Source organism: Puma concolor, chromosome A1 (genome assembly GCF_028749965.1).
Source record: "Puma concolor isolate L17-30 chromosome A1, mPumCon1.1.hap2, whole genome shotgun sequence".
Taxonomy (NCBI): domain Eukaryota; kingdom Metazoa; phylum Chordata; class Mammalia; order Carnivora; family Felidae; genus Puma; species Puma concolor.
In genome coordinates, this window is record NC_141667.1 from 126109851 (window position 1) to 126125312 (window position 15462).

The 15462-nt window shown below is 41.5% G+C and overlaps 1 protein-coding gene across 2 annotated transcripts in view; it reads right to left on the reverse strand.

The window, feature by feature from the left end:
- The window catches only part of KDM3B (lysine demethylase 3B), a 70781-nt gene extending 57006 nt beyond the window's left edge, over positions 1 to 13775 (reverse strand). For both annotated transcript variants that reach the window (XM_086702967.1, XM_086702963.1), the window contains exon 1: positions 13473 to 13775. In XM_086702967.1, the coding sequence (XP_086559093.1) occupies positions 13473 to 13667 (195 nt within the window). In that variant the 5' untranslated portion in view covers positions 13668 to 13775. The remainder of the gene's footprint in view (positions 1 to 13472) is intronic.
- Positions 13776 to 15462: the final 1687 nt, after the last annotated feature.

Consider the following 15462-nt stretch of genomic DNA (forward strand, 5'->3'; position numbering starts at 1 on the left):
CACAGAGTGGGGAAACAAGGTTCAGAAACAAGAAGCACAATTTTTACTGAGAAAGAAGAGAACAATGAATTGCAATATATTTAATACATGAATGGGCTCACTCATATATACATAAATGTTCCAAGGGAATAAGACACAACTTCAAATAACTTGCAGACCATTGGAAAGAGATAATCAAACTTATACTTATGTGCAGACTCAGGCACCAAGAAAGGTAGTAGCAGCATAATAAACACAGGTTGGGGCTTATGTTCCAGGAGACTTGGATTTGAGTACCAGCTCCACACTATTAAAAAAAAATTTTTTTTTAATATTGGGGCACCTGGGTGGCTCAGTCGGTTAAGCGGCTGACTTCGGCTCAGGTCATGATCTCCGCGGTCTGTGAGTTCGAGCCCCACGTCGGACTCTGTGCTGACAGCTCAGAGCCTGGAGCCTGTTTCAGATTCTGCGTCTCCCTCTCTCTCTGACCCTCCCCCATTCATGCTCTGTCTCTCTCTGTCTCAAAAATAAATAAATGTTTAAAAAAAAAATTTAAAAAAAATTTTTTTAATGTTTATTTATTTTTGAGAGAGAGAGAGAGAGCGAGCAGGGGAGGGGCAGAGAGAGAGGGAGACACACCAGTTGAAGTAGGCTCCAGGCTCTGAGCTGTCAGCACAGAGCCCAACACAGGGCTCGAACCCACGAACCGCGAGATCATGACCTGAGCTGAAGTTGGACGCTCAACCGACTGAGCCACACAGGCACCCTGAGGTCTACTCTATTAACCCCAAAACTTGGACAAGTCACTCTTCCCTCCTCAAGTTTTGGTTTTCTCCCCTGTGATAAGACACACTTGTCTTATCTCATAGACTGGTTGTGAAGTTCAAATAAAGTAATGGATTCAAAAGCATAATATGCCATAAAATAAGGAGAAATAAAGTAAAAAAATCAAGTACGGGGGATGTTCAGAGGCAGGAGAGATCACTTTAAGGGTGCAGAGGGGACTGATATGGGCTGAGCCCCCTACCCCCCCCCCCAAAAAAAAAAAAGTCCACTCAAGTTCTAGGATGGCCAGGAGCTATATAAGCAGACTGTGGGGGAAGGAGTGAGAGATGAGGCTTAAAAAAAAAACAAAGTCAGTGTGGCAAACCTTGAATACTGGGATAAAAAATTGAGGCTTCATCTAGCTGCCAATGGGAGGGGTGTGTATACGTGTGCATGCACACAAGTGTCATTAAAGGGTTTCTAAGTGAGGTCAAGATATGAACAGAGTAATTGGTTTTAAGGAAATTCAGCTACTAACCAGTGGATACAGACAGACTGGAGTTGGGGGAAGGTTATAGGGAGTATTCTTACATGACCTAGAGTGGGAGCAGTGAGACTAGGAAGAAAAGTGACTTGTGGTTGTTAAGAATCATCAAGCTTGGGGCGCCTGGGTGGCGCAGTCGGTTGAGCGTCCGACTTCAGCCAGGTCACGATCTCGCGGTCCGGGAGTTCGAGCCCCGCGTCAGGCTCTGGGCTGATGGCTCAGAGCCTGGAGCCTGTTTCCGATTCTGTGTCTCCCTCTCTCTCTGCCCCTCCCCCGTTCATACTCTGTCTCTCTCTGTCCCAAAAATAAATAAACGTTGAAAAAAAAAAATTTTAAAAAAAAAAAAAAAAAAAAAAAGAATCATCAAGCTTGATAAATGGCTGGATAAAAGGATAAAGGAAAATTTAAAAATGACTTGGATTTTGAACCAGAGTGATACCATTACATAACTGATATCAAGAGGAGGAGATGGCTGGAGGACAGACAAGACCTTGCACGACATGAAAAGCAGCATGGAGTATTAAATGCCCTGGCTGAGTCTGACCCTGAGTACGCTACCAGGCATCACTCAGAAAACCAGAGGCTGAGGCTCCACGGTGACTGATGGCAAGGTGCCATGCTGAAACCACTTTAAAAATCAAAGGCGAGTCACAAAATTCTAAGTTATAGCAATACACAAATACAATACTAAAAGAAGTCATTGTACTATAGCTATAACAATTTTTATTGCTTTTACAAAAGAACTTCAACACTCAAAAAGTTAATATTCAGGAATCCTATCATCACTTACCAGAAAACATCAGGGAAAAGTTCAATTACTGAAAAACCAGATTTCACCCAACTTAAAGGAAATAAACTTTCAACCCACCCCAGCAAAGGACATATATGGAATGAAGTGTTTACTTTGACGACAACAACAACAGTGTTACACATTCTGGGATCAAGCTACAGTTCAAGGCTAACAGTATGAATGTTTGCTATTTTTTTTTTTTAAGTTTATTTCTTTACTTTGAGAGAGAGAGCACGAGCAGGGGTGGAGCAGACAGAGAGAGGGAGAGAGAGAGAATCCCAAGCAGACTCTGCACTGTCAGCATGGAGCTGGATGAGGGGCTTGAATTCACAAACTGCAAGATCAAGACCTGAGCCAAAACTAAGAGTCAGATACTGAATTGGTTGAGCGACCCAGGAGCTCCAATATGAATCTGTTTTAAGAGCAATATGGAATGTGGATATATGTAAGCACGTTCTCTGAACACTAAGGCTTATTTCTGGCCCTAGCACTGTGCTTTACTTCCTAGCTTAGGTAATGGAACAAAGGAGAACATATAAGGTAAACAAAAATTTCATATCAAAGTACCTACAACATGAACTCTTAAAATGGTAGTGGCAAGACCAGAGAAGAGGAAGAAGGTATATAAACTAACAAAAAATCAATGGCTGTGGTTGAACTGAGTCACGGATGACCAAGACAGGCTGATAATCTGAATAGAACAAGACTAAAACAGTTTGAGTTGATTATTTAAAAAGTCTTTTAAAAATTTCTACTATTAGAATAAAAATAGCAAATAGAACCACACATGCTATAGCTAGAATCCAAGCAGTAGATGTAAAATATTTCATGAGTTACGGAGAGATAGTAGTAAAACTCTTGCTTTCATTTCAAAATTCCTTTTATGGTATATATGTGACTTACATTTATTTTAGTGACATTAAAACCAAAGAAATTCTTTAATAAAATCAATTAAGTTCTCCTAAGTTTGATAACATCATTTACTAACTAGTAACCTGAGTAATATAAGCTTTCATGTTTATTGTGTTAATATCAGCTTGAGGTCTGGTTCTGCCTAAGGCTACTCTTACTATAATTAATAAAGTTATTCATTCAGTCATGCTCACCAAAAATAGAACATCTCTTATGTATATACAGAGCATTTACTGACCAAGAATATCAAGGTGAATAACGGTAGCAATTGGCAGGAGGGACTCACACCCCAAAAGAGTCAACACAGAGGTATAAAAATGATTACAGAGCTGTGTAATAAAGGGCAATAACAAACATGTTGTGTTAGGCTAGAAAACATATCTGCCTTGAGAAACTAGAATGGTTTCACAGAAGGGACAGTAGTATACAAGCTGGGTCTAAAAGGACAAGTTGCCTTCTGGCAGAGAAAGACTTTCTGGCAGGTGCAAAGGAAGAGAAACATAAAAGCTGATTGAGTGTTCCAGGCAGCAGTGGCAGCTGTTAGTAAGTAAGCTGCAAGGGCTCTGATTGGCATGTTAATGCATGATGCACTGAAACCTGGTGGCAAAGGTATCATATTTGGCCAGCAGAGTGGTTTTTTTGTTGATTTGTTTTTAATGTGCATTGAACATCTGTAGGCAGTATCTGCATTCTCCAGTTGCCAATCCACTATATTCTCTAGTCTGTCATCTAGCTGTTTTCATACACCTGGTACCTTGGACACAAGTGGGTTTATGTTCCCTGATATAGGCCTTGAGGGAGCCACTGATAGTTTTAAATGGGGAGGGGGAAGACATGGTACAATGTTTTATAAAGATAATATCATCTGTGGGAAAACTTCTCAATGCTCAATTTAAATAGAACATCAAAATAGAAATTACAAAGTATTTTATAATTAGATGAATGGCAAAACACTTTATTCATACCATGGAAAAATATCGAGAAGTTTTAAAAAATGAGATATATCTAGAAGACTACCATGGAAAGATCTCCAAGATGTGTTATATGCAAAAGAAGCTGGTTGCAGATTTTAGGATGTGTATGTGAGAGAATAGGAGGATTGGGACAGAGGGGATAATAGCATTTTTGCCTTAATCAGTAAATGCTTTTTTAAAAACAAAACAAAATCTATATTCACATAATGCTTAAATAATTAACACTTTTTAAAAAGGAAAGAATTAACTTTGGGAGCAGGGTGGAAGATTAATTACAGAGAGAAGAAACTGGAGGCAGGGGGACCAATTACAAAGTCATGATAATCCAGTAAAAAGATGAAAAAGGCTTATTCCAAAAAGATATGAATGGAAAACAAAGTGTATTTGAGAAACTACAGAGATAAAAATAACAGATGATGATGGCTGAGAGTAAGAGAAATGGAAGATTAACTCAACTCCCGAAGTCCCTAAGTTTTCCAATTTTACTACCTACATACATACCATTAAAAAAGGCACAAGCCCAAAATGGAGTCACTTGTGCTAAGCGCAAGTCATCAAACCTCAACTTAACTTCTCCTAGGAAGGTAATCTTAAACCAGTAAATCTGGAATTACCTGGTCAGCACTAGAGAGGTAATCTGCCTGATGGACCCCTGCTCTCCCCCAAAGGAAGGTAACCTTGTCTGAAACAATCAGCTCTTTGCTAGAATAACCACCTTGTGCCACCTCCTTCTACCTATTAAAGTCTTCCATTTTGCACAGCTCTCTGGAGCTCCTTTCTATCAGCTCGAAGGGATGCTGTTGATTCAGGTATTGTTGAATAAAGCCAAGAAGATCTGTAAATTTACCAGCTGAATTTTATTTTTTAAATGATTCTAAACAAAATGTAAAGTCTATTAGAAATGATTTTACAGGTGTGCCTGAGTGGCTCAGTAGGTTGAGCGTCCAACTTTGGCTCAGGTCATGATCTCACGGTCCATGAGTTTGAGCCCCCATCGGGCTCTGTGCTGACAGCTCAGAAAGAGCCTGGAGCCTGCTTCAGATTCTGTGTCTCCCTCTCTCTGCCCCTCCCCCACCCATGCTCTGTCTCTTTCTCTCTCTGTGAAAAATAAACTTAAAAAAAATTTTTTTTAAAGAAATGATTTTACAAAACTGTGGGATATCTTGACAGCCAAGATGGGGAATGATGCACGTCTAGAAGACGGCTGTTTTCAAATATAAAACAATTTTTTCTATATGGTTCATCTGATCAAGAGATAGCTTTCTTTTTTTTCTCAAGAGATAGCTTTCTAACAATTAACCTCATCAACCCCCCCCAATTTCTAACATCTACAATATATGAAATGTTAAGTACTTGAGTATCATAAGGATAGCCTAAATAAAAACTCAAGCATACAAATATATAGTGTTTTTAGGGGCTGTTGCATCATAAAGAACTGAATTTGCATCCCAACTTATTTCTTAGCTGTGTAGCCCAGGGCAAGACACTTTAGCCTCTTTGAGCCTCATTTCCTTTGCCTATAAATAGGGACAGTAAGTACCTCAAAGGATTGTCTAAGGATTAAATGAAATGAAAGCATAAAATGTCTAGCAGATTTGGGGCTCCTGAAAAACATGCACTCCTTAAGAAACTCACACTACTGGTCAGATTATAAATTGGTAGGATTTAAAAACAAGAAAACATATTATCAAGAATCTTAAATATGTGCATACTCAAAAAAAAAAAATATATGTGCATACTCTGGGTCTTCATAATAACCATTCCTAGCAATAATTCTAGGAAATAACCTTAAACAGAGGGAAGGCTTTATTCACAAAAATGCTCACACAGCATTATTGATAAAGTCTAAAATCTTAAACAATTTCAATATTCAGTGAAAGAGGAACAGTTTAATAATTTATCCAGAATAAAAATTATAAATTTTTTCTTAAAGAGCTTTTATTGTTTTCCTTTCACTTGCAAGAGCAATACATGTTACCTGTGGAAAATAAAGCCCCAAGAAAATTAAAATTACCCATATACAAAAGTTTTCAGTAATACAGGAAAAGTGCTACATTAAGTAAAATAGCAAAACACAAAACTGAAAATACAGTACGAATTCAACTTCTGACAATTCTAAAAAGAGATTAGATGAATATGTATCAAAATATGTATCAAAATATGAACAGCTGTTTCTAATTGGTTGTGACATACAGGGATGACTTTTAAAATTATTATCAAATTAATTTCATTTTGTATTACAGGCATGCATTACCACAAAACCACAAAAATAAAACATCTAAAGCTTCTAATGTGACAAGTCAGGTGGACAATGGGCCTTGGATTGGGGTCTCCAATAAGATTCCAATAATCTCAAGACAAAAAAATTAGTAGTGAGTCCATATCCATAACAATATATAAACAGGGGTGCTTGGGTGGCTCAGTAGGTTAAGTGTCCAACTTCGGCTCAGGTCATAATCTCGCGATTTGTGAGTTCAAGCCCTGCGTCGGGTTCTGTGAGGATAGCTCAGAGACTGGAGCCTGCTTCGGATTCTATGCTCCTCCTCTCTCTGCCCCTCCCATGCTCATGCTCTGTCTCTGTCTCTCAATAATAAATAAAGGTTAAAAAAAAAATATATATATATATATAAACAGAAAAAAGTTAAAGATCAATTATAAACACCTTAAAACAGGAGGCCACAGAGGAGAAATTCCGTAAGAAATCAGAAATGAAAGTTAACAATCTAATACTGGCTTCTACATAGTCTACTTTAAAAAAAATTTTTAAGTTTATTTTGAGAGAGAGAGAGAGAGCACAAGCAGGGGAGGGTCAGAGAGAAGTAGACAGAATCCCAAGCAGGCTCTGCAACATCAGTGCAGAGCCTGATACGGGGCAAACCCATGATTCATGAGATCATGACCGAAGCCAACATCAAGAGTCGGATGCTTAACCGACTGTGCCACCCAGGTGCCCCTAGTCTACTTTTTAAGATATGGTAGTCAGAAAAGACCTCTTAAAAATACTAACAGAAAAATTCACATTCTGTTCTTGATGGAACTTACATTTAGTAGAGGAAATAAGCTATATATCTTGTTATATATCTATAAGAAGAAAAATGTGATTAATATTCCAAAAGAGGTATATCACAAAGTGCTACAACAGCAAAGAAAAAAATAACATGTTGGGGATTCAGAAAGGCTTTATAGAGGTGGTAGAACCTGGAATGGACAAACTTTCTCTTTATAGGATTTTGATGGTTAATATTAAAAGCAAAGAGGAAAAGGGAAACAAAGCAATAAAAGCCAAAAAGTACTAAGAAAGTGGAGGATCACTGAATCAGGGCTGCTTGCTATAAACATCCTTTTGGCAACACCCAATTTCCCTCATAGGATTCTTTGCACATCAAGGGTCCTTCGTATCTATAATTTGGTCTCGTGAGTAGACCAGGAAGAGGCTCTGTGCAGATCTCTGGATAGGTGTATCTCCTACTGTAAATTAATAACCTTATATGCGAATTTACAAATCAGTCTCCAGAGAGTGTGGTTAGTGAGAATCAGTTCCCCAGAGCCTGATTACCCCTAAACACACACAAACACACACACACACACCACACACACACACACACACACACACACACACACACAAATGGAGTTTTTACCCTTGCAAAACTGAGAGAGGTCATATATATGAGTCACTACTTGAACATCAGGTAGGTTTTATCCACCTACAGAACAAGGGTGAAAGACACTCTGGCAGTCGGGATAGTGGGGTCGGGAGCGCTTAAAAACCACCAACCCGTCAAAGGCAGTGGAAAAACTGAGAAGCAGCAACAGGTGTCAGTCCCGCAGGCCTTGTGGAAGCAAACCCTACAGGAATCAACTCCAGCTGTTGAGAAAATCACTAACAACAGAAAAGGCCATGTAACTTACCCACCATTTACAGTTATTCACCCACCATTTACAAGAAGGGAAGTGGGGCAAGTGAATCAACCATAACAAGTCGGAGATAAAAAGTAGGCAAGCGAGTACTAAAGGAGGGACTGAGCCCCTGGCAGGTGGGGAATTAGGGAAGCAACTCTTAGAAATAAATGGTAATTAAGAGGAAATATTTGTGCACTAAAGGGAGAGGATGCTGGATGGACAAAATGGCCAGAGTATGTGATCACTGGTGGACATACTGCACAGCTCTAAACTCAACAGAATGCAAATTAAGATAGAACTACTAACAATTATACACACACAATAAGACAAACTTTTTTTTTAAAAAATGAATTAGATGAAGCACTTGAGTGCCTGAAAAACTCAAGGATGGCTTAATGTTCAAAAATAGACCTTAAGGTTCAAAAATAGACCTCCTGCTCTAAGAGAATTAAGATGAAAAACATTAGAGGGGCTCACACTTAAACATTACATATTCTTTTGTATAATCTCACTTTTATTTACAGTTCTGTAAACAGTACACTGATCCACAAAACGTATTCTATTTATTTTAATAAACAGTGTATCATGTACCAGGCAGATTTTTATTAAACTCCTGGAATTAAAAGTAAAGGACACTTAAGGATAATCATTAACTCCCATTTCAATTAGGGCTGAGTTCTACGTTTATGTGAACATAGGTGGAGATTGTGCCCTGGAAACAGAGTACTGTCCTAGACCTGATTATAATCATTATCTAGGAACAAAGTAGAGAGGTATTTTAAAGTCCACCTAACCTGAGACAAGGAAGAAAGGTTGGAGGAGGACGTAAAAAAATAAGGCAGATACAGATAAGTTTTCATTCCTCTTGGAAGACTCCCAGATAGAAGAAACACGGTACTAGCCTGGACACTGCTACAATTATTACATTATCTGGAATCAAAGGAAAGGAGTACTTTAGAGTCCACCTTTCTGCCAGATAAAGATGAAAGATTAAGGGATAAAAACAATAAAGCAGATATGCTTCTACTCCTCTTGCAAATTCTGGATAGCTGTGATAGCTAAGATACACATTCAAAACAAATCATTGGTGGGGCGCCTGGGTGGCGCAGTCGGTTAAGCGTCCGACTTCAGCCAGGTCACGATCTCGCGGTCCGCGAGTTCGAGCCCCGCGTCGGGCTCTGGCCTGATGGCTCGGAGCCTGGAACCTGTTTCCGATTCTGTGTCTCCCTCTCTCTCTGACCCTCCCCCGTTCATGCTCTGTCTCTCTCTGTCCCAAAAATAAATAAACGTTGGAAAAAAAAAACAAATCATTGGCTACTAAAAGAATCATTTAATTCTAACAAACAGCAAGAAAAGGATAGTTTATTTAATAAAACTGGTGCTACCACAACTGATTACTCAGTAGGAAGCAAGTTAGATCCCCCACCGCACATGCCACTTACAAAAATATTCCAGGCAGACCAAAGATCTAAAGGTAAAAATACAGAAACATTAAATAACATTTACATAGATTCAAGGGCAAGGAGCTATCCCCAAGCAAGTAAAGAAACCATTAAGAAAAGTGTAAGAAATTTAATGATGTAAACATCTTGTTTTTCTGTATGGCAAAACAACTCAAAGTTCAAAGACAAACGAGAGAAAATAATTGTAACACACCTGAGGGATAAAGGAGTTAATATCCTTAAAATGCACAGAACTTGTACAGAGTGAAAAGACTATTTTTTTTTAAATGGACAAAATATAGGTATATAACTCATTAAAAATATAAAAGGCCAATAAAGATAGAAAAAGACCAGTAGTCATGAAACTGCTAGGTATTATTTTTCACCCATCAGATTGCCAAAAGAGACAGACTGATGACACGAGTGATGGGAAAGGTGGAAACCAGCATTGCATGTATGCACTGCTGGTGGGCATGAGAAATGCTATCATCTTAGTGGAAAACTACCTGGTATTATCTAATACAACTGAAGATTCATGTACTCCTAGAATTCCTAACCCACTCCTAGGTGTCTAAACTACAGAAACAAAACCATGATTACACAAGATATGTGTACAAGTTTATTAAGCACAGCATTATTTGTAGTGCCAAAAATATAATTAACTTGAACATCCAGGATAAGGAGGAATGATTAAACAAATGATGGTACATCCGTTCTATGAAATATCATGTAGTTATCTAAAAGGATGAGTAAGATTTATAGGTATTGATGTCCATGGTATAATGGTAAATGGAAAAAAGGGGAGGGGTGCCTGGCTGGCTCAGTCCATAGAGCATGCAACTCTTGATCCTGGGGTTCTAAGTTTGAGCCCCATACTGGGTAAAGAGATGACTTAAAAACAAAATCTTAAAAAAAAAAAAAAAGTCCTTACAAAAAAGGGGGGGGAGGGGAAGGCTGCAGTATGATACTATTCACTAATAAAAGCAACCTTTTGTATACAGATGAATGTTTTTATATTTTTTGTACCAGTATTAAGAAAGATAATGGGGTGCCTGGCTGGCTCAGTCAGCAGAGCATGTGACCCTTGCTTGGTCTCAGGGTTGTGAGTTCAAGCCCCACGCTGGGCTTTTTTACTTAAAAAAATTAAAAAAGACAAGCAAAGCCTTTTTTTTTTGCAAAGTGGAAGCCTGTGAAAGATACTGTTGGCTTTTCCTGTGTATTCTTTTGGTTATTAGACATTTTGCAAAATAGAAGTTTTGCCTTTTAATAAAAAAAGGAAAACCCATGTTTTTTTTTTTTGTTTGTTGGTTTTTTTTTTTTTTTTTTGGTCTGTGTGTTTAACTACCACACCTACATATATCAAGGTCCCAAGGTCTCTGCAACTTATACGGACCAGTAATGATTGGGAACACAAAGAGGACAGTTAGAAGAATCAGAAATAAATGCATAGAAACCCATTAAACTAATCTTGCAGCAACACATTTTTTTTTTTAAACATAACAGGACAGGCCTATTTTGAAATACAAATAAAGCTACTACTCCATGGGGGGGGGGTAGTGGTAAAAAGCTGTTGTCCTATTACATCTAAAATTCTCAGTAGTTATTTGTCAGCACAGCTTTGAAGATGAAAATGCCCTCTAGCAAACCTTTACCAACCAAACTCCCAATCAACAGGATCCTGACTTTTCTATTTTCATATTTCATCTTAAGGAAGTACATGGCTTTGGTATTGTTTTCCAGAAAAGGGTTCATTAAAAGGGGCAGGACTACATTTTTAAAGATTTCAGGATCAAATAATATTTAGAAAGAGACCATTAATGGAGCCTAAAACTGAAAAGTGTTTTCAATCACTTCAAAAACTCATTCATCCAACCCTCAATTACTCATCCTTAACAGGGGGCGCCCTGCTATGCAATGCTCAAAACCAAGCATGCCTGAAAACATCTTAAACTAACTGAATGAAAATCTGCCCAATCACAGGCCAGCTGCTTGAAAACTCCACCCGTGAGTACAGGAAGAACACTTTTGATTGGAAGACGGTTGTGTTTACTACGGTGTGTGGTGCAAATTGGAAAGGCCCACATGTCTAGGGTCCAAAGGAAATCTCTTTAATGAAAAAGAAAAACAAATGTCCAGTTCTCATCCTAGGCTAGTCATTGTCATTAACAGAACCTCAACATAGCTACTGTAATTCTTGAGCAATTTTGCAAACTGGTGAAAAATTCTAAAGGCTGTGAGTTTTGTTGTGGTAGTTTTCTCACCTATGTCCCTTAATATACATACAAGCTTAAGTTTATTCTCAAAACTAAATCTGCCTTTGCTTCTGTATGCACACAGCTCCATAAGAGACCCCAACACACTTCTAATGTACCCTTAACTTTAATTTCCAAGAATCACTGCAACTTTTTACTTGGTCTGGGAAACCACTTCATGAGCCCAGTGGTAAAATTATTCAGTATTTAGCTTAGTAGGTGTCCAGCATTTCAGTGAGCTTCAAAAACCTCTGTCCTTAGGGAGCTCAGCAAACAACAAAGTGAATGGGTAGCCATTTCAGGTGCAGAGCTCATTAGCAATTCATCTGATGGAGGAAACAACTAGAATATAAAATTCTAACTGAAAAGCTAGGGCAGACTAGGCCTTAGGTCGAAGTATGCATATAATAGTGGATCCTAATTATGTTTTTCATTTATGGGAGTAAATTTTTGGATCTGAGATAGACACCTCTCCCCCATCCCAACCTAGAAAGCAATCTTTTAAAGAAAGCACAGAGTATTTTACAACCAAATCCCCTCCTTAAGCATCACCCTCATCCCTTTATATACCTGGTAGCTTTTTATAAATTCGCCCCACTGAAGCCACATAAATGCCCAAACAGCCTTTTCTTATTTAGCATGGAGAAAGACCAAAGAATGTGAACTCAAGTAGCAGAAGGAAAGGCTAAGCCAGCCGCAAGCTAAACAACCCATAAAGCCTGCATATCAGAGGAAAAGAAAAAAAAAAAGCAAAAAAAAAAAAAAAAAAAAAAAAAGCCTAACACCACTAATCAATAGGTAGAAAAATGAGTATCAGAAGCCTACAATATTAACATCAAATCTCAGGAAATCATTCCCACTTACAGCAAATAAAATATCTGCAGAAGCAAGTTCATCACGAAAATTTACCTTCTGTCTATTACATTCCAAAAGAATCTCCCTATTTTCATAGTCTTAACAGAGAAGCTAGGGCTGCTATCAGAATGAGGAACTAAAGAGGCTTGCCAAAGCTCAAAGACAATATTGTGCCGCCACATTAACAAAAATAACACAAGGTCCCAAATGCTAGTTAAGTTCTATTTTACTGAATAACTTCAATCACGAAATACACCAAGGCCAAGTATTCAAAAACGCCCAAGCTCCAACACAAAGTTTCAAAACAAAACCTCTCCCAGGGTTGAGGGAGTAGCCGAGCTGGGAGCAAAAAAGCACCACCTAGCAGCCCCATTCCGCTCCTAAGACAGATCTCAAACTTATCAAAAACATCCACAACCGCAGCTCCTGTCACCCAGAAGCTCAAAGAGAAAAGGAGCCTCAAGAGTCCTGAGAGCTGGCCTTTCTGGAGACCGCCAGGCCAAGCCCGGCTCAGACAAGGAGGAAGTAACTGCCTGATAAAAAAGCCCCGAGCAGCTCCAACTGCAGCCTCTGTGCCTCCCACAATTGCCCACATTCCCGCCCCACTCGGGGCTCCCGGGAGGAAGGGAACAGGGTGCAGATTTCCAGGGAGGCTGCGAACTACAGGTCCGCGTCTTTCAGGGAGCAGCGACAGCACCAGCCGAACTCTGAGGGGCCCAGGAGCCCAGGGTTCGGGAGCCTGCTCGCAAGGCGTGTTTTGGGGGTGTGGGGGGGGGACGCTGAGAAAGGGGTCGCTGAGGAGGCGGGGCCTGTCGGGTGGAGGCAGCAGCTCTTGGCGCCCTGGCTGCCCCCCGGGGGAAACAGGGGCGCGCACCCCGACGCGGAAGCCATGCCGGCCAGAGCTCGGGGTGCCGAGGAGCCGGTGGGGGGCGCTGAGGAGATCTGGGGGCGAGGAACTGGGTCACCCCCACCCCACCGCCCCCTCACAAAGGCCCCCGGGGAGGCCGCCCGCAGGCCCCGCAGCCCCGGCCTCAAGTGCCTGCCTCGGCCGCCACTCACCGCTAGGTCCTGGGGCACCGCCCCGCTCATAGCCCGCACTGTGCCGGCCCGCCAGGCCCGAGTGCGCAGCGCAGGCCCCGGATCTCCACCCGCCGCCGCCGCCGCCGCGGGGACCGAGGCCGAGGCCGAGGCCGCGGTATCCGCGAACAGAAGCAGCAGCCGCTTGCCCACCGGGGAGGCCGCCGCGTCCGCCATCGCCAGGGCCGGCCAGACCCGCGCTCCCACCCGCCGCCTCCCACCACCTCTGCCGCTGAGCGCCCGATCCGCCCGCAAGGCCTCCCTCCGCACCACCCGCGGCCGCGGCTCCCCCCCACCCCCCCCCAACAGCCACCACCAACCACCGGCGCCGCGCAGCGCCCCCCGTGGCCGGGAGCGGAGCCGCAGCCCGGGCCCCGCACAGCGCCCCCCGCGCTCTGGAGCGGGACGGCAGCTCCGGGCCCCTCGCAGCGCTCCGCCCCAACCTCCCCCGGGCCTGCAGTGCCCCCTGCGGCAGGGAGGGGAATTGCAGTTTAGGCGGGGGTAGGGAAGTGGGCGGGCCCTTCAGTCTTCCTCGGTACCATCCTGGTCCCAACCTTCCTTCTGGGGTGTCCCATATGTGAGAAGGCTGTAGCTTACCCGCCTCGGACACCCAAGACTTTTCCTGGGGTAGGGGGCTTGAGGGGCAAGGTACCTAGAGGTAGCGTTTTGAGCTCAGCAGTTAGCACCGCAATAACTATTCATTTCCTATCCTGAAAATATGCCCTATCAGTCCTGTCATTATCTTTTAGAAAACTCTCCCCACTGGTCCCTGGGACACATTGTCTTCTCACTGGCCCATAACATGGTACCATCCTATTCTATACTACTAGTACTTCATAGGTTCCTTTCCATTGACCAATGTGCTACATCCACTGGATGTTGTAATACCACTCTTTCCACTGGGTGAAGGCCAATGTGTTTCCAACATCTTGGTATGTTTACTTAAACCGATGGAACTTCTTCCCTTTCCAAGTCTGCCAATGTTATTCAGTACAGGTGTTTCTCAATTCAACTTTTAGGGGAATTGGAAAGAGATCAGCAATAAAGAGATTCTCTTTGGCTCAACAGCACCTCATCTTACCATGGAAGTAGTGGCGTTGGGGGCCAAAAAAAAAAAAACAACAAAAAAAAATACCCCAACCACTCCTATCTCAATTCATTTAATACAGGTGTGGGAAATTGATAGTTCCTGTTAGAAAAGGGATTGTAGAGAAGGAGAGATACCGAATTTTTTGCCTAGATGGTCATTCACACCAGGCACTGGGAAACCTCAATCATTAAAACATTAACATTGGTGGGGTACCTGGGTGGCTCAGCCTGTTAAGCATTCGACTTTGGCTCAGGGCATGATCTCACGGCTCATGAGTTTGAGCCCTGCGTCAGGCTCTGACTGACAGCTTGAAGCCTGGAGCCTGCTTCGGATTCTGTGTCTTCCTCTCTTTCTCTGCCCCTTCCCAGCTTGCACACACTCTCAAATATACACACTCAAAAATAAACATTAAAAAAATCCATTAACATTGGTAATATCAGAGACTAGCACAGGTTCTATAGCTTTATAGATGCAGACTGAGTATATATGGAAGTAGATACAAACCAGAAATCATGGATTGTTACCCTCAAAGTGGCCATTTCTTTCAATGATCTGCACTACAGAAAGAACAGTAGCTGGTTCTTTCTCCAAGACTTAAGTGCTTACCCAGTTATCTCCTGACTATATCTTTTCTTTACCCTAGACATACTTTCCTTGCAAAGGTTGGGGTCTGCACTGGGGATCGGGGAGCAACTACTGACTTTTCTAAAAGTACAAAACCACTAGAGGAAGTCATTCTAGAACTAACCTGGTGGAATGCCAAGGAAACATTTCCTTGGACTTTTTCTCTTCCAATTCCTTAGAACCTCCACCTCCCATAAGCCAACCTGAGTCTTGAATCAGAATGCTTTCCTGGGCCAAAAGACACCTCTTAAAGCACAT